The following is a 26,120-nucleotide window of genomic DNA, read 5'->3' on the forward strand; positions in this document are numbered from 1 at the left end:
GTTAAACTTGGGAGAATCCAGTGGCTTCCCGCGCGCTGCCTTGGAAGGCAATGCCTATCCAAAACGATTTACCCGCAGCCTAACTAACGCTGTGACGGTATTTCAACAGGGGCGCTTTATGTCTGGCGTTGATTTTTCGTTGGTATCTTAACTTGCAGAATACTCCTTTAGCTTATAGTAAAAAGGAACTCTTCTGATAATAGTAGTTTTTAGTTCCTGATGCCAGTGCTAGCGGTGAAATGTTCCAGCTTCGATAGTTGGCCATCCCTCACCGTTCTGGATACAGGAGGTTCTGGCTATGGCCGAAGCATTCGCCATTCATTATCCCTTATATAAGAGCTTCCAGAAGATAACTCCCAGGTGCCATTGTTCCAGTATGTGCCAAAGGCAAAGCACACTGCTCCTCCGCCTACGATCAAGATCTTGCCGCCACCAGCCAAGATGGAACTGTGGCCAACCAAAAGCGGCCGTGCAGCGACAGGAGATTTCCAGGCCATCGGTACAGACAGTTCACGGGTATCGTCGTACTGAAAGACGCTGAGGTCCAGGGTTAAGACTTCATACTCATGCGGTATACACCCACCAACAGCAATTCCTCCAATGAGAACAAGGCTTTCTCCAAGTTGATGCGCAGTGGAACCAAAACGACTAACCCATTTGGATATTTGTGGATGAGAACCTTCCAGTCGAGCCTTCTCATCTGTTAACCGGATATATATTTTCCCAGTATCATCGGTGGATATCTGCCATGTCCAAAAGTCATCCAGCACTATGCCATCTTGAGACATTCCTCCAGTAAGGACTCCTCTCCCCTTACCAATGCTAGACAAAACAGACCCGAAGCGCGGCATGCAAGAGCTACCATTTTTCGATAGTACTGTCCAAGTTTCTATGCCGCTGTTGTTTCTCCACAAGGAAAATTCCCCGCTAACGGTGCCATTCGATGCTTTTCCGCCGTAAACAAGGACGCCTTCTTCGCCACTAGGAAGTATAACAGCAGTTGCAGAGTGTCGAAAGGATGAAGTTGGAAAGGGACACGATTGTCGCCACCTATCCCCTTCCATTAACCAGGTATCATTTAAGGCCTTTGACGGCGCGGTTCTACCCCCAACTAATAGCCATCTGTTATTCGACACCTGCGTTATGGTATGGCATATCCGTGCTGGGAGTGACTCTGGTGGTACACATTTTACGTGGGCATATGCGGCATCCGATTGCACATATGTATCTGTAGACGAAAGTCGAGCTTGTTGTCCCAACCCCGCATGAAAACCAATCTGGTCACCAAAAGAAAATAAGGCTCCAAATCGCTTGTGATGGGTTGGACCTGCTTTAAAATTAGCAGTCATCCGGGGTTGAGTATCCAACAGTTCTGTAGTTGTATTAACGAACGCTTCGTCATTGCTATTGCTTTTTGTCGCCCGCGTACTAGCTCTGAGCAAAAAATAGTGTGAAGCAAACAAAGCAATCTCTTCCCACTCATCAAAGGCTTCAAACTGGTCGAGAGATGCACGTGTTCCAGCGGTTATGAAACTGGGGTCACTCCAGGCTTCCCACAGGCTTCTAGCTCTTGCTTGCTTCCAGCCTACTTTGAGGAATCGCTGCTCCTGCTGGGCTAATGTGGGATATATGTGAATTGATTGAAGCGGTGCACGCCATTTAGTGAAATGAGCTATCATGGTTCTTGCAAAGGGATGATCAGGGCCGTCTGGGAAGAACTGCTCCAACAACACGAATTGGGTATCTGATAATGAGTTGGTTAGCAAATACTCTTCAATTAACCCAGCCTCGTATTAAGAATGTAAGAGGAAAATAAGCGCTGACCATCACTCAGTCTCGCAGCCCATGATATTAGTGCATCAGCGGCCTTGACTGCCATATAAGTTAAAGCTACTTCAGCAGTGCACAGTATGGAGCATTCGGATGTATCCACTTCAGATTTTAGCGTTCGTTCCAATTCTGAAAGATTTCCAAGATCACACCCAATTCCAATATACTGTTTGGCGTGGATAACAGGACCACCCTCACTCGATGAAACTGCGTCGGGGATAAGCTCCTTAAGTTCGGCGCTGCTTTGTATGGCTTCCCATTTTTCCAACATCATTTTGTGGTGATCAATCTCAATAAATATAGTATCTTCACATAGACTTGGATTCTGAGAAAGTAGTTGAAAAACTAATGGGTCACTATATAAAACAAATTAGAAGAGTGAGTGTGTTAATGAAGTTCTTTCAGTCAGTATCCGAGATGCTGCAAGTTACAAACTTACAATCCACATCCAAAATTAATGACTAGTTTTGGGCGTCCTGTCGCCTCTTTGAGGAACTCTATGACCGTATGCTCAATAGCATACATTCGCAACCAATACCCCCGGTTTATCAAGGGCGCTCTGCGGGGGGAGGACTTGACGAAATGCCGAAAGAAGTGAGGTTCCTTGTAGTATATCCGCTCAACGCTACGCTTGGAAACGATACTACTTCCATTCGTCTGGAATAAAGTCTTAGCAAAATATAAAGAATGGAAAAAAAGAAGGCAATAGAACAAAAACGCTTACCCCCATCACCATGCCCGCTTCTTTCTCCGTCTGGAGTTCATTGGGTTTGCTCATCGTCATAGCACTGCTTTGGTCTCCTCATAAAGACCTCACACTCTGCAACTGCGCGTCAACACAGTCCGTGTTATGATAATACCATGAGCCCGATTGGTCAGGGCCAAAGAAGGAGGCCGGAGCGGAAAAAATATGCCAAGCCTTGATAAAAATAATTTTTAGCTTATCGATAAGAGTCACATGATATAAGCCTCAAAAATGATCTGTGCATCTTCCCGTGCGTCATATGATGGACGCTAAGCCGCTTTCGGCCAAGCCACTCTGCACCTGCGTATGACTTCCGTCACTTTTCCTCTCGTTGGCGATGTTTGCTCAAAACACCAACTCGTTATATTTGCCAGAGTCGCCATTTCAACATTCGGCGGAACATCCAGCACGGCTCCAGCAGCACAATAATATTGCCTCCTTGCCTCCGCCACCTACTGGCCACCTCGGTACCATCTTTTGTGTCTCTGGCCGCACCGTTCGACCTACTCTTGGATAATGCCTGCCACCTCGGACGCTTGACGCAACACTCCAGACGCCCGGAGACTTTGGAGACCTACCCTCGACGACCCCCCACAGGTAGAAACGACTTGCGGAGTTTTGAAGTTATCCTCGCTATCTGTGACATTGAGCTGCCTGAGTAACTCTCCAGTCATACCGTCTTGCCCGCATTTTCGACTCCGCTCTCTACGCGACAACTTGGCGCATCATGGCGATGAATTTTGTAACATTTAACCAGGACTACAGCTACCTAGCTGTCGGTATGACTCTTCATATGGATGGCCTTTCGTACTGGAGACATTTTTTAACCAGTGCGGACTTGTGCAGGCACCGCGAAAGGCTTTCGCATATTTTCGACCGACCCCTTCGTGAAGAGCTATGAGACAAAGGACGGAAATATCGCCATGCTGGAGATGCTATTTTCCACTTCGCTTGTCGCATTGATACTCTCTCCTCGCCGGCTTCAAATCACGAATACAAAGGTGAGTGGGTAATTCATTTGGAGAAGCAGAGTTGTGATACCTTCTACCTGATGGAATGGCTTACGGTTGCCTGAATCTTTTAGAGACAATCGATTATTTGTGAACTGACTTTCCCTACAACTGTGCTCGCTGTGCGCCTCAATCGAAAGCGCCTAGTTATCGTATTGGAGGACCAGATCTATGTCTATGATATCCAGACGATGAAACTGCTGTACACGATTGAAACATCACCAAATCCGAACGGTAAGACTACCTATATCTAAGACTTCTTTTCCTGGTTAACTCGCGGACCTAGGCTAATATATATTATCTAGCTATTTGCGCTCTGTCTCCATCGTCCGATAATTGCTATCTTGCCTATCCGCTTCCGCAAAAGGCTCCTCCTCCATCATTCACTGCTCCTACCCACACTCCTCCAGGGAATTCACACATTGCCCCTACGAATGGAGAGGTGTTAATTTTCGACGCCCAAAAGCTTGAAGCCATCAATGTTATAGAAGCGCATCGATCACCACTGTCGTGTATCTCATTGAACAATGATGGTACCATGCTTGCTACCGCATCCGACAAGGGCACGATTCTTCGTGTCTTTTCAGTCTCTGACGGCCATAAGCTGTATCAATTTCGCAGAGGATCGATGCCATCGACGATTTATAGCATGTCATTCAACACTACATCTACCCTGCTCTGTGTCTCATCTGCTACGGAGACAGTGCACATCTTCAAACTGGGCCACCAAGGAACAGCAACCGGGTCTCCCGGTTCAACTGGAAGCGCGAGCAGTTCACCACCGGGAAACCGTCCGCGTGAAACTTCTGGTAGTAAAGGCCCGGAGATGGATGGATTCCTAGGACGCAAATACGATGGTACGTTCATGGGGTTAATAAGACGCACTTCACAGACACTCGGCACCTCAGTTGCTGCCACGGTAGGCGGATACCTACCTAAAGGTGTGACGGAGATGTGGGAGCCAGCACGCGATTTCGCCTGGATCAAACTGCCCAAGCATACTGCAAATGCTCAGGCACGGTCTGGGCCTGTGAGAAGTGTTGTTGCGATGAGTAGCAATACGCCGCAGGTGATGGTGGTGACGAGTGATGGTGTCTTCTACGTCTTCAACATCGATCTTTCGAAAGGCGGCGAGGGTACACTGACTAAACAGTATTCGTAAGTCTAGCTTCCCCTTACTTTTTGAAACATCTTTTCTCTGTTTGATATTCCGTCGATTTATGGCCAGGCCTGCTGATTTGATTACGTTTCTAGCGTCCTCGACTCCAGCGAGAGACTGGGATCGTCAGCAGCTGATTACTGACCTAGCCAGACTGAAATATGGCAGCGTCCAATGAGAAGGAAAAAGTAACTGAAGATAAGTAAAACCACTAGCGATGGATTGCTGGTGGGCTTGCGGGTACTGCAGCGGGTGAATCATGTCAATCATGCTTATCTCTCTCCATCTTGACGTTTTAAAATCGTTTCTCTTTGTCTTTTTTATCATTTATTTTGGTGTCTGGCATTTGTCTCAAGGCAGCTCACTCGTTTCCCTTCTCACGAGCGAATTGCATCTGTGTTTTTAATGTGTTGCTTGCAAGGGCGTTTTATCGTGAGGGTGTATGGATGTTTGTCTACTTAATTCCTTGCTGTTCTTCTACTCAATAACTACTGCTGCATGGCTAAAGCAGTGTCCCCCCGGTACTCAAATGTATGTATTCGTCTGCCTAATCTCTCCCCACGAAGATCATCCTACCCAATTTCGTCTTCTCTGCAGGGAACATGTTTGTCCAGTCAACCCACAACGGAGATCATACCTAGGTAGATATAAAGTCATGCGTGAAAGGGGGCGAACTGTATACCAAGCCCGAAGACACCACGACCATCACTCCGTATCTTTTGGCCTAGAGCTCGCAATGACGCAAAAGAGAACCATCAGATCGCTCCCAAGCGTTCATCGTATTCTTATCTGCCGTATTCCGGGTTTCCGGCCACCAAAGAACGGCTCTCCTTCGCTGCCGGAGACAAGGGCGCAACTAACCCCGGCACGGCACCCGCAGAAGGAGGGCCAGTCCAGGGTTCACCGGCTTTCTCAAAATTCGTCGATTTATGGGCCTCCCGGTTCCACTGAGGTAAACCACGAATCCTCCAGCTGCGGTGCTCCATGCGGGATGGGCTATCCGTCGACCCAGCCAGGTCAACCAGCTTCCCGTCGGATGCTGGGCTCCCGGCAGATCGAGTTCCAAGTTGGCCGTAACTAGACTCATGAAGTCCCATATATATATAGTTATAGGCTGCGTCTTCTCGCCATCCTGTCAACGTTATTGTCCTCATTGTCCTCTTAATACGAGCCCTCTCCCGCCGCAGGACATTACGTATAACTAGTTAGTTGTATAGTCGGTTATCCAGAACAAAGCAACTCGGGCAGCTGGTGGGCAAGATGAGCGTCCCGCTGACGACCCTCAGCCAGGGCTGCATCGACTCGCCTCCTCCCCAGCCGGAGATGAGAGAAGGTATGCATTAGCCATTAGCCATCTAGCCAACCCGCCAGGTAGGCCAGTGCTGATAGTTTCGATACTGCTAGTTGACGAGGAGAATAGAGGTGCTGCTTCGATCAATTCATCTCACTCGAATCTGCCAAAATGGAACAAGCCGGCTATCAACCTGTGGAGGTTCGCAGCGGCGAACTATACCTTCATCATCCTCGGTGCCAATGATGCAGCATATGGGGTGAGCTTCGTCATTGTCGAGAAACAGCCAAGGTGGTTGACAAATAACTAACTGACCCTTTTCTTTTGATATCATCTAGGCTGTGATACCATATGTATGTATTAACTACCCCTAACTGCTTCTCGGCGTTGAGCTGACCGAAACATCTAGATTGAAAAACATTACAACATCTCATATACAGTCGTCTCTCTGATCTTCTTGTCGCCGTTGGGTGGCTATGCAGCAGCAGCGACATTCAGCAACATGATCCATATGAAGTTGGGTCAGCGTGGTATTGCTTTCCTGGGACCATGTTCGCATATACTGGCTTATGTTGCCGTCTGTCTTCATCCACCATATCCGGCCCTTATCGTTGCCTTCATCTTTGCTGGTTTCGGTAACGGAATTGCAGATGCAGCTTGGAATGCATGGATAGGTGGCATGGCAAATGCAAATGAACTCCTCGGTCTACTCCATGGCTTCTATGGTCTAGGAGGAATGCTTGCTCCTCTTATTGCAACTGCTCTTATTACCAAGGCCGGATGGGAATGGTACGAGTTTTACTATTTGCTCGCCGGAGCCTCCTTTTTGTCTCTCGCTTTTTCCCTCCCGGCATTCTGGAGTGCAACCGGATCCAGATATCGAGAGGCTCACAGAGACTCATACGATGAAGCTGAAGGTCCTGGAAACAACATCAATGCCTACACACCTCCGGTACGGGCAAACAAGCTTATGGTTAAGCTGTTGGGCAAGACCAGGATGGCAGAAGCGTTGAGTAACCGGGTAACCTGGATATGCAGTATCTTTCTTGCAATTTACGCCGGAGCAGAGGTCGGATTGGGAGGTTGGATTGTAACCTTCATGATAAATGTTCGACATGGTTCACCCTTTGACTCTGGAGTCACTGCTACAGGCTTCTGGCTGGGGATTACACTAGGCCGGATGATCCTAGGGTTTGTTACCCCTAGATGTTTCAAAACAGAAAAACACGCCGTCGTGTTCTACCTTGGATGTTGTATTGGCCTAGACCTGGTATTCTGGCTTGTGCCTAACTTCTATGCTTCTGCTATCGCTGTTGCATTTATGGGTTTCTTCCTTGGGCCTTTGTTCCCAGCAGGTGTTGTTGCAGCAACGAAACTACTACCAAGAAACCTCCACGTTGCTGCTATTGGTTTCACTTCGGCCATGGGTGCCTCAGGAGCAAGTACGTTGCCTTTTGCTGTTGGTGCCATCGCCCAGGCAAAAGGAGTCGAGGTTCTGCAGCCGTTCATACTAGGAGTATTAATACTCTGTTTATTAGTCTGGATGTGCCTACCCAGTCTTCCAAGGAGCAACATCCGCATTTAAAACTGCGGGATGGAATAGAAACATAAGGGTATATATAGAGGCGGGAACTTCTTGAGTAAATTTCGGTTTAGGAAATCAGAAAGGATAACTTATGAGACACGAAACGCATCATAGTCATTCAAAGACTGGGTTAGGCATATATATTGATATATATAAACGATCCAACACCCTATACATGACATCACAGCACACTTCCAGCTATCTCATTCAGGTAAAGAAGTCATTGCTCCAAGGTCAAGCAGTAAATGAATACTTCAGGCATTTTGACAACACACAAAGTCGCCGCCGCCAGGACAAACCGGATCTAGAATATGTTAGGTGTCTCGTACAGGACATCAAACATCTGGATATTTGACCTACCCGGAAGTACAGTTCCTATGCACTCATTTTTCCATTTGCATACCGCAGTCCTTCCCTTGCCTGGACAGGGAGAGATCTCACATCCCCACACGTTATTTCCATCAAAGGGACAAGCCCAGTTCTTTGTCTCCGGAGTTCCCTGGTACGCCCACCCATGATAAGTGTTGGTACAGACGTTGTGATCCAAGCAAATACAGCGATCTGTGTTCCATTCCCCGTAGCATCTACCACCCACAGCTGCAAATATGGGTGTAGGCAAGAGTAAAAGTGCGGCGAAAAGAGGCTTCATATTTGGAAAAGCTGTCTTTGACTTAGCTAGGGAAATGTCGGAGAGTGGTTCTGCTTGGGAAGGGGGGTCGGGGTCACTGTTTCCCAAGAGATAATGAGGCTGAGGGACAGTTAAGGTATATATACTTGGACTATTTATAGTCCCTCTTTTGGATATCGTATTTCTCGTCAATCTCTCATCATTCAATGGCTATGATTGGGCAGAGACGGGTGAGATGGCTCTGACGAGCTGGAAGATCGTCATTTTACGAGCCAACGTCAAACGATCAGCCACTCATAACTGATTGCTGCCTGATAGATAGTCCAGGTTTTTTGATGGATAGGCGCTTTTTCATCGTCTTCATCTGGATCTTGCATCCAATCTGGCTACTGGACTTTCCCGGGCCTTGGGGAAATACCTTGAATGCACGTTGTGCAGCGATCAATACCAAGCCCTGTGTTTGTATAAAGAAGCTCGAGTCGGCCGACGGCCTCCAACTTGTATTTTGATGCATAAATAGAGATAAATAAGAGTTATTCATACTGACTCGACTGCTTATGTGCTCCCCGACTCGTGCCACGCTCTGTGGGCGGTTGACTGCCTGCTTGGAAGCGTTCATTTATTTTCCTTCCCAAAAGCAAAAAATAACAAGTTAGTTTAACCAGCTTAACACTCGGTGAAGTAGTTAGTTAATGCAAGACAAGCTCAGGAGTATGAAGGCAAATAACTACTTACTGAGCGGCGGCCGCCCCAAGTTATAAATATATGACCAGAGTACCTGTATGCAATCCACCCAAACTCGGCCTTGTGCCCGATGGCCGATGGAGTCCTAACGTTCGGACGTTCCCAGGACAGGCGATATTATTCCTCCATCCTGATACCCTTTCCAGGTCAAATCTCGCTCCTTTGCCGTTCACAATACGAGTAGCTGGAGGATGGCAGTGGGTCGGCCTGCTGCCACGCGCGTGATGCATCCCACAGTGCAACGTCGAGGATTTACGTTCCACATGTTCACCAATCGAAGCCATGGTGAAAACATGTCGCTGGCACCGTGGTAATGAGCTCCTAGGGTCCAGGACGGCTGGACTCGATCAAGGAACAAGGGGACAACCAATCGCCATACCTGGGCCCTATTGGAGTGTTACATTCCACCGCAGGGGAATGCTAATATAGCTGTTTTCATTCGGTTCAAGAAGCTAGTGATAGCTTTGCCTGCAGATGCTATAATTCCGCAGGGATGATAATACACGTTTCCCGCTTTGTCACTGCTGTCCAGAGCTGCAAGAGAGACATGCACCCATGGCAGCTGCTATAAAGTGTATGCGCCGTCCCATGTCGTCCGGAGTTCTCGGTTGAAAATATCGTCCCGCGCTTCCTTCCTCCGCATCCTTTCATACAGAGTTGACATATCCAGACATCTCTAGAAAATGCGCCTTCACTCTGTCCTTGCGGTGGCTACAGCTGTCGGCTGTGTGGTAGCCCATGACCCTATCGTCCAGGTTCCCAGGTGTCCCTGGAATGCTGTGATTAATTTCGACAAGACTGTTCCTGACCAGAAACCCTTCCCACGGACAACCATTAGGCTTTGCTATAACAGCAAGACACTCAGCTTGAAGTTTGAGGCAAAGGACGAAAAGTATTTCTACTTCGACCCTTCGCAAAGATAAACGATGATATCTGGAAATATGAAGTGATGGAAGCCTTTATATCTACCGGCCATGCCGATCCTTCAACATATCTTGAATTTGAAGTCAGCCCCAACAACGTCACATACCAGGCCTTTGTCTACAACCCATCCAAAAACCGAACAGACGGTGCTCCATTCGACCACGCCTTCATCAGCAACCCCATAGCAGACGGAATCACCTCGAAGACATCGCTTGCTCAAACCCAAGGGAAGTGGACTTCAAATGTACAGATCCCTCTTGCTCTCTTTAACGTGGACACTCCCCAGGGCTCGAAATGGCGTATGAACTTTTTCCGCACTGTGACTTCGAAAGAGACCTATCCAGATCAGATCTTGGGTGCTTGGAGTTCACCAGACAAAGCAAGCTTCCACATAACGTCGATTTTCAGAAAGATCATATTTGTCTAGGGGCTGCCTGATGGCTGAATACCGCTCTGTCGGGAGTTGACACGCCATGAATTAATGTGGAGATCGGCCCTAGTTAGCAGCTTACAGCTCGTGCAAGACGACCTTATCTTTGGCAGGAGATGTAATTTATTTTAAAATAAAAGAATGTCCCTCTAGCAGCGTTATTTCAGATATTCATCGTTGCTTCGTTATCTTCGTCTGTGGTTAAAACTGATATCAAAACAAGAATATTAAGCTTCGAGCTCACGTCAATGAACCATCACGTGATCCATTGTGGATTTTCAACCATCTCGAGGCTGATCGACGACTATCCATCATGAGCTGGCTGAGTCTGACAACGTGTTAATCGGAGGGAGTATATGCCGTACATATTCGAGAATGCACAATGCAAGGTCACAAAATCCCGATAGAAGGCCAAGAAAGAAAGCTGTAAACCCTTCGGTTCAGCGTGCGGTTAAACTCTTTATTGACAATCATCTTGAGCCTTCATTCATGCTGGACAACCATATTGATCTGGACAGTTTGCTGTCTTCTGTCAGTAAAAGATTTACTATATACGAACCCCTTCTTCTTCTCTCCCCAAACTTTTTCAACAAGAGCCCTCAATGGGAATCGTTCATTTCCCTTTTAACCGATGCCCAACTGCAAGAGTTATACGCCTGCATAGTGGAGGTTTTTTCGCCAATGGGTGTAACTCATGTAGCAGTCAATGCTCCTATTTCACTTACTACTCGTATTGGAAAAGAGAATAAAGTACGAGGCCCGACTGATCTCACCCCTTTATACGGAGATTTTGGCCCAATGATACCCTCTACAGATCAAAATATAGACCCATCAGAGACAGATCTTCAGCAGGCATTTTGGGTGAAGACTGTGCAAAACTCCAAGATAACCCAAGTTTGGGCTCCATTGTATACAATGTTTAGCCGTGGGAATATCGTGGAGAAGGCTAGGATTCTCGGACTAGAATCAAGATTTGATGGCTTGAACGAACAGCAACTGTGTCAGCCTGTGCAAAAAATTTCCGTGATAGACCTGTACGCTGGAATAGGCTATTTTGTATTTTCTTATTTGAAAATGGGCGTGGCCAGGGTTTGGGCTTGGGAGCTTAACGGCTGGTCCATTGAAGGTCTGCGAAGAGGATGTGAAGCAAACAAATGGGGAATAAAGATACTGAAGATGAACAATGAAGGGACGGTTGATGGGATTGATGGCCTAGTTGAGATGTTGGAAGATGACAACCTGCGAGTTGTTGCCTTCCACGGCGATAACACCTTCGCTGCCGGTGTTATGCAAGGCATCAAGGCCAAGATGGAGGCAAGGAGCGCTTGGAAGCCAATACGACATGCTAATCTGGGCCTCCTACCAAGTTCCAAAGAAACTTGGGGTACCGCCGCATCTTTGATAGATCCAGAGGTGGGTGGCTGGGTTCATGTGCATGAAAACGTCAATGTTCACGAAATACAGCAGAAGCAGGCTGCAATTGTTGCAGAGTTTGAAAGAATACAATCCAAGAAAAAGCTTATAGATGGTCATGCCTCGAGCGAGGTAGAGTGTGTGCATGTTGAGGAGGTCAAGACTTATGCTCCAGGTGTGATGCACTGCGTTTTCGACCTGAATATCAAACCTTCCCGGATTTTTGATCGTGAGAATATAGAGTGAAAATATTTAGCCGAGCTGTTGCTGCATACGACTAGTAGGCGCGTTGCTACAAAGAAAACTGGCGAGTAGTATGGTATATACACTGGCATTAGAAATCTATTAAACATGCTAAACGGAATCATACAGCATTCTATTCATTCAGACGCATCAGCTAACAATTTGAACAAGAAAGCTTACGCGCTTGGGCTTTTCAAAAATTTGGCAGGAATATTGGCAAGCACAATATCCATGCTTTCAAGCTTCTCCAATCTGAGGCTTTCGGCATACTCTCTGTCGTGCTTTCTAAAGTGTTCGATATCCTCCGGGTGGGTCAAATCCTCCTCTTTCGCATCATCTCCATGGTACTTCTCGAAGTGATGAATCTCATATTCGTACTCCATGTCGCCATGGTGTCCGGGTCCAGTTCCAAAATCAGGCAACTTCTTGCCTTGCTGTGTGAGACGCACATAGTCGTTGGCTGAAATCACACCTGTCTTTAGAGGGTCGAAGATATTAAAAATCTCTCGAAGTATTTGTTGTTTTCGTTCTTCGGTTAATGCCGCATTCGATTCATCGTCCAGCCCATACGTTCGTCGGACTTCGTCTGTTGTCCATACCCCGGAGTTATCATAGTCGTGTAGTGAAAAGAATGATCTGGCGTCAAATGATGTGATGTGGTGCTCCTCTATAATAGTTCTTACTTGTCAGAGACACACTCGTGCCAAACGTTTTTACAAAAAGCAAAGGAGCATTCAGCCACGAAACTGCTGGTTGGACTCGATAATATAATAAACATACCCATCATATGGAGGGTTGCCCAGTCGAGGTTGGAGCGATCTTGGTTATCGCCGTGGGACCCGTGGGCGTGGATAGAGGGAGTGAATGCCAAAAGGGCTAATAAAATACTCCGTGGGCTAATCATGGTGAGATATGGTATGCCTTTCGACACTGCGAGCCCTTCAATTGCTGCTGGATAGTGGGATGTATCCTCCGCTGGCATATATATATCCCTTTGTAGATCTGATAGAGACGGCATACGTTACACTTAAGCGCGAACTTGAGCTTGTTTGCATTGTTTGCACTATCCTATCTCATTGCTTATGTAATGTTCCAAAAGTCAATTTTGCCTAGCACGAAGAAATATGTCCATGGAGGGCTTTGGTCGTTGATATCAGCAACTCATGCCATACTGTCGCCCCGAACGCCCGCAATTGATGTCTACAGCATGGATTCCCTCACTGTCATGCGCCAGGGACCATCTTTGATATAGGATACAACACACGAGTGTCCTTCCCCCGCCCCCAACCGCCGCCCTCCGATGCCCCGTCCATATTCCGCATGATGCAGACATTTTGGCCACGGGCCCAGATACAGGCCTATACATGCCGATGTGGCTCTTGCTTGAAGAGCTCTACTTCAAATGCTGCATCTAACCGAACGGTATCTGCAGCGAGTCGAAGGCGGCTGTTAATTGGGAATAGCGTTACCGGATTTTATGCCACTTTATTTGCTACTGCTGTTGCATGGGATACTAGCGTCAAGACAAGGAGAAGGATCGAGAGACAACAAGAAATTGAAGCCGTGAAAGCAGAGGTTGAAGCACTGGAGCTTGATCAACTCCGTCGATTAGAAGCTCTAGCATCAAGGAAGAGGACTCGGACGTCAACTCCATCACATCAACGGAGGGGATACAGTACATCTACAAGGCCGGACACATTTCGACGCACATACCGTGGATTATCGACCCAGGCTGTTGGAGCTCAATGTCGAAACTCAGAAGTAGAAGCGCTTGATGTGGAATACATCAACCCAGGAACGGAGAACTCAGCAACCCTACAGATACAATCACACCCCCGCGAGCTAACGAATTACGATCTGGACGTGGACCCCAGGTCTGAGGCCGAAATAGAACGATATGAAAGCGACCTCTCACTTAATGATATTCTACGGCAACGGGCGATTCTCCGATTAGCTGCAAGACAATTAGCGATTAAGATGATCCTACGGCCTGCCCTAGCTCACTTGTATGCTGGCGTGCCATTTACTTCTCGAACATCTTGCATCCTCCCGGATATCGAAATAGAAAAGCTTCTGGAAGAACTCGAAGATATCCGGGTTAGGATAGCTAAACTCCGGAGCTCTCGGGATGCATGGTTTGGCGATCTTGCCAGGAATATCACAATAGTGGAGCATGAGAATCTAATCGCAGAGAGGGCTGCTTTGAATGAAGATTTGAAGCGGATGTATACCATGTACCAAGATGACGAATTGACGTCTCGAGATCTGCTTGTCAAAGTTGCAGAGAATATCTTATCGTCAGAAGAGCCGTTATCACGGCTTTCCGTGTCTCTAATGATAAGGATGTTTGGTCGGTCGAGGCAAAACGATGTGGTGAACATGATAATTGACTCGATATTCCCGAATGGCCTTATTCTTGGAGAAGGAGTGATTATCGCTACCCTGGACTTCTTCAACAAATCTAAAGATTTGTATAGGTTTGATGGTTTCTTAAACAGGTTGCTCGGAGGAAAACTGCTACGTTTACCGCAGTATTGGAAACTCACAAAGGTCGGCAACATGGAAATTCCAGTACCACCCAGGGGCAGCGACCATGCAGTTTTGAGCACACTTATATCTTCCGCTCTTAGTTTTAACCAGCCGCAGAGGGCAGATGCCTGGTTAGCCGTCATGAGACATCGTGGATATTCAGACAATCCGCACATACTAGGATCTTACCTACGATATTATACACAACAGCAGGACTGGGAAAGCGGTGGTTTACTTCTCTTAAGAGTGGTAGATTATATATCTTCCACTGTGGCAGATAGTGAGGGTCAGTTTGAACGACTGATATTATACATGGCCGCCTTCTGCAATTCTTGCGGAAAAGACAGACTGGGAAACTCCATTCTAAAAGCTGCTGCCGCCCATGGTATTGATTGGCAAGATGCCTACAATTCTACTGATGAGAGAATCGTCATTTTGTCCACTTTGGAGCGGTGGCGCGCAGCTGCGGAACTTCCCAAACTTCCTGTCTCCCAATTATCTATTGATGAGAGACACAGAGCTTTTGCAAATAGCATTAGAGGAGCCATTCAGCAAGCCGTATCAATAACACAGGACCGAAATGCATCATACCAGCGGAGGTACGACCAGCTTGCGTACGACATTCGAAGCTCTGAATTGGTCATCCGTGATTTGAAATTTGAAGTGGACAAGGAGAGCCATATGCGAAATATGAGGGATTTACATCTCAAGCTATCTCAGCCAAGTGAGGCGGAATCCGTCCGGGAGGAAGTTCACTCTTTGGATATAGCCATCCGCGACATTGCATTGGAGATTGAACGCCAAACGCGAAAAGCAGAAATGGCTACTCTAAAATCACAGCTGGACATGATACAGACAATGATGTCTCACCAGTTTCCAAAGGTGGATACGACAACTCAGGAACCATCTATAGCTTCTAAGCTTACTACCTCAAAACCTCATTCAGCTGTCTCCTCTGCCGCCGTTGAATTACAGAGACCTCCAACGAAAGTTTCCCCCCAAATAAAAAAGGTCTCAACCATCAATAAATACCCTTCTTCAAACATTCGCAAATCCTACCAATCTTTCCCGTCTAATTGAGTGTTATGCCATCCCTAAAATCATTCATCCATCCTCACACTGCCTTCACCTCCTTCATCTCCTTTACCCTCTAACCTAACCAATCTTCGAGGCATATTGGCATAATCTTGTTCATATATCTTATGTGGTCTATGTTGGGATATTTGCGATGACCTACGCTTTCGAACTTGGTTAAATGTACTATTATCGTCTAGGGAGGTTCATTAACACCTGACAGGCGGACCGGCGTTATGTATTATAGATTCAATAAAGGCCTAGCACAAGGCGATATGACAACCTTACATCCCAGCTTGCTTTTATAGGTTATTGGTAAACATTAGCATGCAATGCAGAATATCTGTACACGTCTAAGGATTCTTGGAATTCTATAACTTCTTTTTGTCTCTGTGGATACAAGTGAATAGAGCCACTTTAGTGTCTTGAGAGCAGATAGAGACTCTTGTAGAAAGTGACAAATACACAATCACATTCTATAAGCCGCTATAAAGGTCACCTACCCGAGTCTAACACTTGTGATATCATTAATAGCCCATAGGCCGTGGCAAAGCCTTCATAAGCTACAGACAAAGTAAACCAGCCGTATCATAAAAGATACTAGTTAATTCTCTGCCTGTCTAAATGTCGTAATGGTGGTCTCGGCTAAATTCATCTTTTCTTGCTCGCATCAGATCGCATCTTTTCCTTTCGAGATAACCTTTCGCCAGCTCGAATCAATGCGGATCGAATTTCTCCTTTCGGGAAACTAGAGATATCGTAGTACGCAGGAGAAATGTCCTATAGTAAATATGTTAGAAAGCTATGAAACTAACGTAAAGAAAAGTATACGAAAAGCCTCATCAGCAAGGGACTTACCAATAGCCATTCTCCCTTAACTGCGGTGACAGTTCTAATAAAGCTCTTTGTAGTCAAGACAAACTCATTGTACAAGACCCACTCAGCCTCATATCCCAAAACTGTGCTAGGATGCAATAAAACTGGCTCATTGTTATCCTTGACAGTGCGATACAAGTTTTTCCCTTGACTCTCTTTCTTCGCAACCTGCATGAAAAATCCAGCTACAAGTGCGCGGCGGATATTTTCGTAATATTTCTTATCTTCAAATGGGGTAGAGACTAATTCAATTTCCTCCCGTTCCATTATACGCTGAAGCTGTAGTCGGACGTTATCGGCGGACTGCAGAGATCGTAGGGAGAGGAAATGGTCATGGCACCATTGACGAGGGTTAGCTTGTGCTTCCGGTCCCTTGAATGCATGATAGGCATTAAGTAGAGTAAGATGATCGCCATCTGGATGGGAAAATAGCGCCTTCATTTCATCTGCACGCTTCCGCTGTGCAACAGGGCGAACAAAGATTTGGGGCACTGAAAGTAAGGAAGTAATAGACAAGATTTCATTGGAACAGTAGAACTCTGGAGAGCTTATCAGCATCACAGCCAGGGCAGGGTCCAAAGGAAACTCAGAGGCCAATCGACCAAGAGCAGTGAGGTTCCCATCGTCATCTAGACATGCTAAGTAGTTAAGCTCTTCTAAGGCTCGCATCAGGGTTTCAGGAGCTGGAGGATCCATGAGATCAAAGTGAACCAAGTCGTCGATACCAAGCTTCTTCAAGTCCAGAACTGTAGAAGATAAGTTTGAGCGAAGAATTTCGGGATACGTTTGCTCGATAAGTTCCTTTTTGAAAGCGCCTTCGGTATAGAGACGGAAACATTTCCCAGGTCGGGTACGACCAGCACGACCAGCACGTTGTTGAGCCGAGGCCTTTGAGATAGGGGATACAAGCAGAGACTCCACACGAATACGTGGGTTGTATACTTTCTGCTTAGAAAATCCTGGATCTACCACATACACAATACCGTCGATGGTAAGTGAGGTTTCTGCAATGTTTGTGGATATAATGCATTTCCTTCCGGGTCTTCCCTTGGGTTTTCGGGGCGGCGGCGGGGGCTCGAATATACGCTGTTGCATGGCTGGAGGTAGAGAACCATACAAGGGATAGACTTTCATTGGTCCAGCATCGACTTCACGGATCATCTCGTCTACCTCGAGAGAAATCTTGCGAACAGCATCTTCGATCTCCTCCTCTCCCGTTAAAAACAAAAGAATGTCACCTTCTGGCTCAGTAGCATGAATCTGTAAGACCGTGCGGATCGCGGCTTCAACATAGTCCTGCTCTGGTTCTGGGGTATAAAATATTTCTACTGGATGGGTTCTTCCAGGAACCGCCAGTAATGGCGCATCGGAAAAGTAGCGTTGGAACTTCTGTGCATCCAAAGTAGCAGACATGATAATAAGTTTCATATCTGGACGGCGCAGTACGACTTCCTTCAAAAGACCCATGAGGACATCCGTTGCCATGGTACGTTCGTGAGCTTCATCAAGTATGATGGTGCTATACCGCTTGAGATCGTGATCATGCATGGCTTCGCGCAACAACATACCATCCGTCATATACTTGAGTATGGTTTTGGAGCTGGTTTTGTCCTCGAATCGAATGCTATATCCAACCTCTTCTCCAAGCTTAACATCCATCTCGTTTGCAACACGCTCGGCAACTGACATAGCAGCAACTCGTCGCGGTTGTGTACAGGCAACCAACTTTCCTCGAAACTGAGGAAGATCATCGTATAGCACGAATTGTGGAATTTGTGTAGTCTTTCCTGAACCAGTTTCGCCAACGAAAACAAGAATTTGCGATTCTTGATAGAGCTTGAGGAATTCATTCCTATCTAAATATTAGAATTATGTATTTGAAAAGGAGGAGAATGCTAATATGGCAAACGTTACCTCTGCTGATGGACTGGGAGATCGCGACGGGTCTTGAGTATGGATACGTATCGACTGGAAAACGGTTTGCCTGTGAAAGGGTTCACACTGCCGCTTTCAACCTCATTCGCCATCTCTGCGGTTGTCTCGTGTCTTCTGAAAGCTGCGAGAGGTGATTCATCGTTTATCCCACTGGATGCATCCTCATTCTCATACATATGGGCGAGGTACGGGTTCGATCGAGGGTCTGATTCTGCCGTTGTTTTTAGTCTTTTGGCGCGAGACGCATTCTCACTGTCACTCCGAGCTGCCATGATGACGAATGAACGTAACTGCGCGGTCTCCTGGTCTCAAGTCGCCGTCGAGCTGCAGGATGCCCGCGTTCAAAGCTGGCGTCGTTTTGGCTGCTTGAAGTCTTTAAAAGATAAAAAAAATATTCCTAGATAGAAATTTTGGCGGGAGGTCCGCGATAGGAAGGTAAGCCGAGAGAGCCGCGGCAAACTTGCCAAGTCTGGCGCCCACCACAAAATTTAAACTATTTTAACTATCTTCCCCCCACGACGCCAAATTTGAAAACCGTTGAAAAGCCGAGTGGGATATCAAAATATTGACATCAGTCCCACGGAGTGAGGGCATGGTTATTAGCTTCCTGTGGCTTCATCTGTCCTGGAGCTAGCTACAGCCAGCCTCAGATTTGGACTTGGACTTGCGCATTATCAGCTGTTGAGTTTGGTCCTTGGTTAACTACTAACCACTCTGATAGGCAGGGGGTTTGACGGCGATTGATCACTCAAAGCATCAAGGTACTGGGTAGTAACGCGGAGACCGGATACTCACTATGGCCCAGGCTGAGGGAACTCCGCCGACATTCGTCGTCGGACAACATGAATCCGATCGGAAATTCCGTATCAATAATGAAATATCTCAATTGGCTCATGATAATGGGGTATGATATTTTCCTTCCTATACACGCCCTCGACAAACTTGTTTCTAACGAATATTTAGTATGATATGCTTACAACACCAATAACGACACCGCATTTTCAATCGCGTGTCCTTTCACTACTGTCAAGCCATCTTTCCACAGTTCATCAGCCAGTCCAGGACGTGACTGGCACATATTTCACCTCGCGTAATTCTGCACCTCTCAAAATACCCTCATTTACGACAGCAGACACGAATCTGCGACCAGAAGGAACCAACAGTTATGTGGTTGCCGTGTCAAGTCGATGGATAGACATGTGTTCGCCAGACCCACTTATTGCTGATATATCTCGCCAAGTTCTCTTGTTGGAACTTGCTTATGCTGCATTTTGTGGCATCCATCATGCTATCATTCCTGGTCCAAAACTACACCATGGAAGCTCACATGGGGATGGGCTGATTTACTATGCTCGAGCAATTCAAGAGGTTTTAACAACCGCACCATTTATTCGCATCAATATCTGGTTACCTGTCGTTGACAATCCCGAGTTGGAAGCAGACCAAATGGGAGATATATCTCCGTTTGCTAGGCCCGAATATTTGGGCAACACAATGCCTGAAGTATCCCCAAAGTTAGATTTGTTTGGAACCTGGAATGCGTGGAATATAATTAGGAGAGTTTGTAAATATCATACAAGATTAACAGTAGGTAAGAAAAATGTATTTACCCAGAAGATCATTTCACACAAAGGCCTCTTTTACCTCAGCCTTTATATCAACTCATGATCAATCCCTGTTACTCCATTGATTCTACCATTGATTTGTGCTAACTATCATGTTTGATATAGCCTTATCGTTACCTCGACAGCTTCCTCCATCCACTGTGCAGACAAGGTGGTTGTCAGAGCCTGTTCGTATACTTACATTGACAAGCACTTCGTTCGTGAAAAACCCTAAAAATTACCCTGTTCTTAGCAAAGCACATCAGTCATACATATTTCGTGCAATGCGAGGCATCCCTCCATGGATCTTTCTCTGCGACGTTGGGCCGATACCTGGACTGGAGAAGGTAGAAGGCTATTCTCCGACACCTGCTGAGGCAGCACAGGCTCCAAAGAAAAAGGACGACCTGGTGCCGCATCTGTCATATATACGAAACCTAGAGAGGAAACAGCCACAGTGGAGTCGTGTGGAAAGCTTCACTCTGGGATATCAAGATTACTTGCAGGCACCACTGCAACCTCTCACGGTTAACCTTGAAAGCGTGACATACGAGGTTTTCGAAACGGATCCAGTCAAGTATGAATGGTATGAGCGGGCTATTGCGAAAGCTCTAAAGGACTGGGCACTTGAAAAGAAACCGACATCCAGTCAGGATGGCCGGGTGGTATTAGCTGTAGTCGGTGCTGGGCGTGGGCCTTTGGTCTCTAGGGCCATTCGAGCAAGTGTTGAAGCTGGAGTTGACATTGAGTTGTGGGCTTTAGAGAAGAACCAAAATGCATTTGTCCACCTCCAGAGGCAAAACGAAGCTGTCTGGGCCGGAAGTGTGACACTGGTGCATTCTGATATGAGAAGCTGGAAAGGACCAGTTCGAGAAATCCAGGCTGAAGGTATGTCTGTATCCTGACCAAATGATCGATAAGAAATATTAGTAGAATTGATGCTCAAGAAGAATTCTAACATACTTTCAGATCCAGCGGCCGAAACCAAGCCTTCGAAAGTTCACTACCCCATCGACATCATCATATCTGAGCTTCTGGGTTCGTTTGGTGACAATGAACTATCACCAGAATGCCTTGATGGTGTCGATCATCTTTTAAACCCCGTTCATGGAATCTCAATTCCTACTTCATATTCATCGCATATTACACCCATCTCAGCACCTCGTCTTTATGCGGATACTCAGAATCAGACCAAATCGAACCCGGCTGCTCCGGAAACCCCTTATGTTGTCATGTTACATGCATTCGACTACCTTTCAACTACTGCGCCAGCGGTTTCCCATCTTAGTAGCGTGGCTTCTAGCGCTGCGGCCTCTACTTCAACCTCAACTCCTTCTGCAACTCCACCACCCATGAAAGAGGCAGATACCCCGATTATTCAGGCAGCCTGGACTTTTTCGCACCCGAATCCGAACATACCAGAGGATTCGAGGTTATCAGCTAGACCTTCAAACTCTCATAACACTCGCCAGACTCGACTAACTTTCCCCTGCACTGAGGGCGGCACATGCCATGGTTTGGCAGGATATTTCGAAACTGTGTTATATCGGGATGTTGAATTGTCGACCAATCCTCTCACTATGGATGCTAAAAGCAAGGATATGATAAGCTGGTTCCCCATATACTTCCCCTTGAAGGTACGTAAGTCCAGGTCACATTTTAGCTACTATCTATGCTAATCACATTTCTACAGAGCCCTTTGTATATACCTGAAAACTCGGACATTGTCCTGACCATGTTTAGACAGACAGACGACCGGAAAGTCTGGTATGAGTGGTTTGTGGAAGTATTTATGCACCAAAGTGGGATAGGTCTCCGAGGCGGTAGCCAGCCCAAGCGGATACGAGTAGGAATGAGTGACCTGCATTCTAGTATTCAAGATGGATGCTTGATGTGAATTAAAGGAAAGGCTATTTCTTTTGGCATATCGGGAAGACGCGCTAATTTTGCACAATGTTGAGTTAATTTTTTGGGACGAAAACATGAAAAGAATTGCCGGGTTTGGTTTCCTGGAGGAAATGAGCAAAAAGAATTACAAGAATCTGTAAAATCCACCTTGGGCGATTTGGAAAATTATCTCCCATTGTTTGCGGTGCAATTGAGAGTAAAGATAGAAGCTAAATAACAAACGGAGTTTTATGAATCAAGCAAAACTAGTGATATCTATGCTTCCACGCCAGTCAATCCCTGTCGAATGGCGAGGACACTATCAACAATAACAGCGTCGATGCCTTCATTAACTTGGATCTATGGACACAATGATGATAAGCAACTGGATAACTTGAATAGGGGGTGTAAAGTAACACCTGGAAATGAACATACCTTGACATTGGCTGGATCATTGTTTATGGTCCCGTAAGAAACGCATACCAGGCCTGACTCCTTTACAACTTTGACAAGTCTGGGGCTTAGCACCAATGGCTCCGCATTGGTAACAATTCCTAGCAGATTCCACCTAGAGGCAAATCTAATAGCCTCCTGGAGACTGCTGGCTCTGATATCGGCAACAGGGCTCACTCCGGAGTCTGTAAGGAACAGAACGGGAATGGAAGGTTGTTTGAAAGAAAGAAGGAGACAAATGTCTGGGTTGAAAGACGAGAAGATCATGTTTCTTCCTTCACCATGGTCATAGACTATACGCAGAACGTTGTCAACGAAGGAGTTTAGTTCCACGGCATAAGTGTCCATTTCTTCTTCTTCACTTTCATGAAGCATAGGATATTCTGATGGGGTAGGTTAGTACTAAGATCCATCATGTGCATTTGGAACAGTCAACTCACTCAATTCCATGTTGAACCCAGCAGATTTTGGTAGCTCTTTGAAAAGTTCCTCAAGAGTTGCAAAAGGAGCCTGTATATGATCGCCACGTGAGTTTCCTTTAAATCCCTTCTTTTTGAAGTCTCTGGTATGCTTCATTCTTTCACTGAGGTTCGGAACATCGAGTTCTTCACCAACTGACATGGATCGTGGTCGCGTCTGCAACAGACGTGGAAATCCATCTTCTGAGTTTGGCGTTCCGCTATGGTTGGATGACTGCTTTCCGGCTGGTTTCCGACCATCGCTGATGTGAAGGAACTAATAATTTAGGTTAGCTCCTGGGCACAAAACAAGGGTCTACTGTCAAGGGGGAGGGGAAAAGTACCTGCTCCAATGTAAGGGTATGAACAGGTGCATCAATTCCTGTCTCACTAACAAGGAAGTCATGATAAATAACGGGAACATGATCCTTGGTTAGTTGAACATCTTCATTTCAATATATGTTAGCATTGTCCCAATAAGGAAAGGTTGGCAGATTTGCGTACCGAACTATAGACGAAAAGCATTTAGTAAAAACGAACAATATTTTATGATAGGGTATGACACTTACCTCAACATATGAAGCGCCCAAGTTTGCAGCCGCGATAAAAGACTGGGACGGCTGTTAGGAAAGTCAAATATTTGCAGCAGATTGAGACAAACCTGGACAGTATTTTCTCCCAATTGCAAAGAATGGCGCCCGGCAATATTTTTTCCGAGACCTGAAATAGCCCCAAATTAGACAAGAATAAAGAAATATTGACGGTAGTTGTATGTGTCTTACCTCGATGACCGATGACCATAGGTGATGTAACACTCTTCCAATATGTCTGTTCTTCTGTAATGGACATTTTGGGATGACTGAAGGGTGTAATAACGAGGAAATTGAAGGTCACGGAGCCAATAATCTCAAGGGTCTTCGCGGCTATGAGTGGAACCACAAAGTCTCCCTGTAGGTTGGATCGGCTTGACCCGACGGTTGGCTTGAAACTAGATAACAAAGCTACGCCGCGGCCGAACACTTCATCTTTAGAGCCTGCATATGTAGGTACCAAGTCGAAGACAATTTTGGTTTTGCTGGAGTCTGCCGTATGGAAGACTATTGGCTCTGTTGAGATGTTGTCTTGGACAGGCAGATCAATTATCTGAGGTTCACCATGCGCGCCACTTGCAGAGACAACGATTGAAAGCGCAGTATCGAGCTGTGTCAGATGGGCCTCTGCCATGGGGATCCGTTCAAGGCTAACGGGATCTGCTGTCTTTCTCATATCCATTGTTCCCAGGCTTACAAGAATCATGCTTTTGTCTGTCAAGTAGCGATGGCCAAAGGATTTTACCGCATCCGGCGCGCGGTCTTTCGAGTTTCGATCATTCAATGAACACTGAGATGGTGGAGATGAGGATACCGCAGACTGCGACGCGGTATCGGACTCAACGCTGCCGTCCGAAGTAGCCATGGCTTCATCCAAAAGACGGGCGATATCGATATGGCCTCTGAGTGTCGCATGCTCCTTTGCAGTCCATCCAGAGGAGTCAGTGGCCTCTAGGTTTGCCCCTGCTTCAATGAGGAGTTTGACGATATTGATATTACCATCCACCGAGGCAATAAACAATGGAGTCCAAGCGTAGGTATTCTCTGCCAGCTCAACATTGGCTTTTTGCTCATCTGATCCCTTGAGGAGGGCAGCGGCACACTGATCATGGCCAAATCGCGCCGCTGAATGAAGGGCTGTTTCACCTTGTTCATCTTGATAGTTGATATTCACACCTGCCTCAACTAAAAGGTGGACTATATCAACAAAGTTCGCCTTTGTAGCAAGAGCAAGTACGGCGCTGGATTTTAGAATATTTCTTCGAATTGCCGTCTTATCCTGATTACTGCCTTTCCAGTTTTCGGAATCCAGGAGCGTCTTGGTAGTTAGGGGATGACCACCGACTACACTTAGATGGAGCGGTGCCATGCCATCCTCGTCCTGCCAAAGTGGGCCATCAATACCTTCGGATACATCAAACATATCCCATTCCTGAAGATGCTCGATTATCACGTCACAGACGGCTTTAAATCCGTACTGAGCTGCGAAGTGCAAGGGAGTCTTTCCTGATATATCTCTTGCGAGAAGCGCGGGGCGCTGGTGAGGGAGTAGGTTGTCAAGGAGATATTGTAAGAACATCACGACAGGGCTGTCGCGCCCAATATGGGTTGGGTGGTCTGATTCCATTACAACTGGCCTCTGAGGCTTCAGTGTTGGAGTAGTTGCTGGTGTGATATAATTTGATGTTTCTGTAGGAAAGTTCAATACCATTGTGGCTGAAGATTCAGGGTCAACTGTTGATTGCGACCGGCCAATCGATATGACCAGGCGATGGATGCAATTTCGTTTGTTAATGTCATCTTCTTCCTCGAGGGAAGTAACTCGCTGTAGGAGAGCGGCAAGACAGGCCTTTGAGCGATAGAAGATCGACCGTTGCTGCAGGGATATTAAGACTTTGGTGAACACTGCCTCTCCAATCCCATCAGCAGCAGTCTTGAGGGTTGGAAGCAGATCTAAAAGAGCATTGGTATCGTCTCGTCTAAGAGCATCATCCACAGACAGTAGGAGGCTGGTAGGAAGGTTAAGGATTACTCCGGATGAAGGTTTCTTCAATGAAAGGGCTGAGTGAGTAGAGCTATTATCATCCATGACCTTTTCATGGCCCAGGACAGAGAGCCACTCATTAATGGAGTTGACGGAGTGTAAAAGACGGGAGTTTGTGGCAAACAGGGCAGGGTTAACTTTGGTTGAGAGATATTTTATCTGTGCATTGGCGCCGGGAAGCTTCTTGTCCAATTTCTTGGTTATCTTGATGAATCCTCGGCGGTTTACCTCGCCATACCACTGCAACTTACGCAGCTGGCCACGGAGCTCTAGTAGAGCAGCCATCAGGTCCTCGGTGTCTTCCGGGTCCAGGTGGGATGGCAAGGTCTCCGGGTGACCGAATCTGTCCTCGAGAAGCTTCAGACGGCGAGAGCAGTCAGAAAACTTCTTATTGTAGAAACTATCAACATCCTCGAGATTTCGATCAAGGCTGTAGAAGAAGCCTGGGGTTGTATTAGTATAATCTAGGGAGGCACAATCGGAACAGTCTTACCAGCTAAATCTGGGTCATTGCCCATCTTCTTAGCTTGGACAGCTGACTTTATCAGTTTCTTCAGGGACTTGTATTTGATATAGGAGGAGCTCCATTCTGGAACCATGTTCCGGGGTAGATTACGGCCGAACTTCATCCTGGAAATTTGACCTGTTCCGGTTATTTCTCGGCTGGG

General features: G+C 46.6%; 10 protein-coding genes across 10 annotated transcripts; 6 read left to right on the forward strand and 4 right to left on the reverse strand.

Moving 5' to 3' along the window:
* Positions 1 to 296: 296 nt before the first annotated feature.
* Positions 297 to 2,104, reverse strand: TRV_05813 (Leucine carboxyl methyltransferase family; the record flags this gene model as incomplete). Its single annotated transcript, XM_003020073.1, has 2 exons — positions 297 to 1,744; positions 1,825 to 2,104. 2 exons carry the CDS (start codon positions 2,102 to 2,104, stop codon positions 297 to 299), a joined length of 1,728 nt encoding a protein of 575 aa, XP_003020119.1.
* A 1,198-nt stretch (positions 2,105 to 3,302) lies between these two features.
* On the forward strand, positions 3,303 to 4,747 carry TRV_05814 (uncharacterized protein; the record flags this gene model as incomplete). Its single annotated transcript, XM_003020074.1, has 4 exons — positions 3,303 to 3,354; positions 3,422 to 3,576; positions 3,753 to 3,819; positions 3,891 to 4,747. The coding sequence occupies 4 exons, from the start codon at positions 3,303 to 3,305 to the stop codon at positions 4,745 to 4,747; spliced, it is 1,131 nt and encodes a 376-aa protein (XP_003020120.1).
* A 1,257-nt stretch (positions 4,748 to 6,004) lies between these two features.
* On the forward strand, positions 6,005 to 7,620 carry TRV_05815 (MFS transporter, putative; the record flags this gene model as incomplete). The annotated part of the gene is made up of 3 exons (XM_003020075.1): positions 6,005 to 6,077; positions 6,104 to 6,294; positions 6,445 to 7,620. 3 exons carry the CDS (start codon positions 6,005 to 6,007, stop codon positions 7,618 to 7,620), a joined length of 1,440 nt encoding a protein of 479 aa, XP_003020121.1.
* A 2,321-nt stretch (positions 7,621 to 9,941) lies between these two features.
* Positions 9,942 to 10,343, forward strand: TRV_05816 (uncharacterized protein; the record flags this gene model as incomplete). The annotated part of the gene is made up of 1 exon (XM_003020076.1): positions 9,942 to 10,343. The coding sequence occupies one exon, from the start codon at positions 9,942 to 9,944 to the stop codon at positions 10,341 to 10,343; it is 402 nt and encodes a 133-aa protein (XP_003020122.1).
* A 378-nt stretch (positions 10,344 to 10,721) lies between these two features.
* Positions 10,722 to 12,005, forward strand: TRV_05817 (uncharacterized protein; the record flags this gene model as incomplete). Its single annotated transcript, XM_003020077.1, has 1 exon — positions 10,722 to 12,005. The coding sequence occupies one exon, from the start codon at positions 10,722 to 10,724 to the stop codon at positions 12,003 to 12,005; it is 1,284 nt and encodes a 427-aa protein (XP_003020123.1).
* A 173-nt stretch (positions 12,006 to 12,178) lies between these two features.
* Positions 12,179 to 13,020, reverse strand: TRV_05818 (uncharacterized protein; the record flags this gene model as incomplete). The annotated part of the gene is made up of 2 exons (XM_003020078.1): positions 12,179 to 12,669; positions 12,783 to 13,020. 2 exons carry the CDS (start codon positions 13,018 to 13,020, stop codon positions 12,179 to 12,181), a joined length of 729 nt encoding a protein of 242 aa, XP_003020124.1.
* A 302-nt stretch (positions 13,021 to 13,322) lies between these two features.
* TRV_05819 (uncharacterized protein) lies at positions 13,323 to 15,611 on the forward strand (the record flags this gene model as incomplete). The annotated part of the gene is made up of 1 exon (XM_003020079.1): positions 13,323 to 15,611. One exon carries the CDS (start codon positions 13,323 to 13,325, stop codon positions 15,609 to 15,611), a length of 2,289 nt encoding a protein of 762 aa, XP_003020125.1.
* Positions 15,612 to 16,256: 645 nt separating this feature from the next.
* On the reverse strand, positions 16,257 to 18,688 carry TRV_05820 (uncharacterized protein; the record flags this gene model as incomplete). The annotated part of the gene is made up of 3 exons (XM_003020080.1): positions 16,257 to 16,385; positions 16,464 to 18,333; positions 18,396 to 18,688. 3 exons carry the CDS (start codon positions 18,686 to 18,688, stop codon positions 16,257 to 16,259), a joined length of 2,292 nt encoding a protein of 763 aa, XP_003020126.1.
* A 524-nt stretch (positions 18,689 to 19,212) lies between these two features.
* Positions 19,213 to 22,068, forward strand: TRV_05821 (uncharacterized protein; the record flags this gene model as incomplete). Its single annotated transcript, XM_003020081.1, has 6 exons — positions 19,213 to 19,320; positions 19,380 to 20,007; positions 20,147 to 20,908; positions 20,954 to 21,657; positions 21,714 to 21,806; positions 21,925 to 22,068. The coding sequence occupies 6 exons, from the start codon at positions 19,213 to 19,215 to the stop codon at positions 22,066 to 22,068; spliced, it is 2,439 nt and encodes an 812-aa protein (XP_003020127.1).
* Positions 22,069 to 22,183: 115 nt separating this feature from the next.
* On the reverse strand, positions 22,184 to 26,051 carry TRV_05822 (uncharacterized protein; the record flags this gene model as incomplete). The annotated part of the gene is made up of 7 exons (XM_003020082.1): positions 22,184 to 22,267; positions 22,343 to 22,743; positions 22,801 to 23,095; positions 23,163 to 23,208; positions 23,388 to 23,538; positions 23,601 to 25,916; positions 25,946 to 26,051. The coding sequence occupies 7 exons, from the start codon at positions 26,049 to 26,051 to the stop codon at positions 22,184 to 22,186; spliced, it is 3,399 nt and encodes a 1,132-aa protein (XP_003020128.1).
* Positions 26,052 to 26,120: the final 69 nt, after the last annotated feature.

This window comes from Trichophyton verrucosum (genome assembly GCF_000151505.1).
Source record: "Trichophyton verrucosum HKI 0517 chromosome Unknown contig00650_1.f1.exp, whole genome shotgun sequence".
Taxonomy (NCBI): Eukaryota; Fungi; Ascomycota; class Eurotiomycetes; order Onygenales; family Arthrodermataceae; genus Trichophyton; species Trichophyton verrucosum.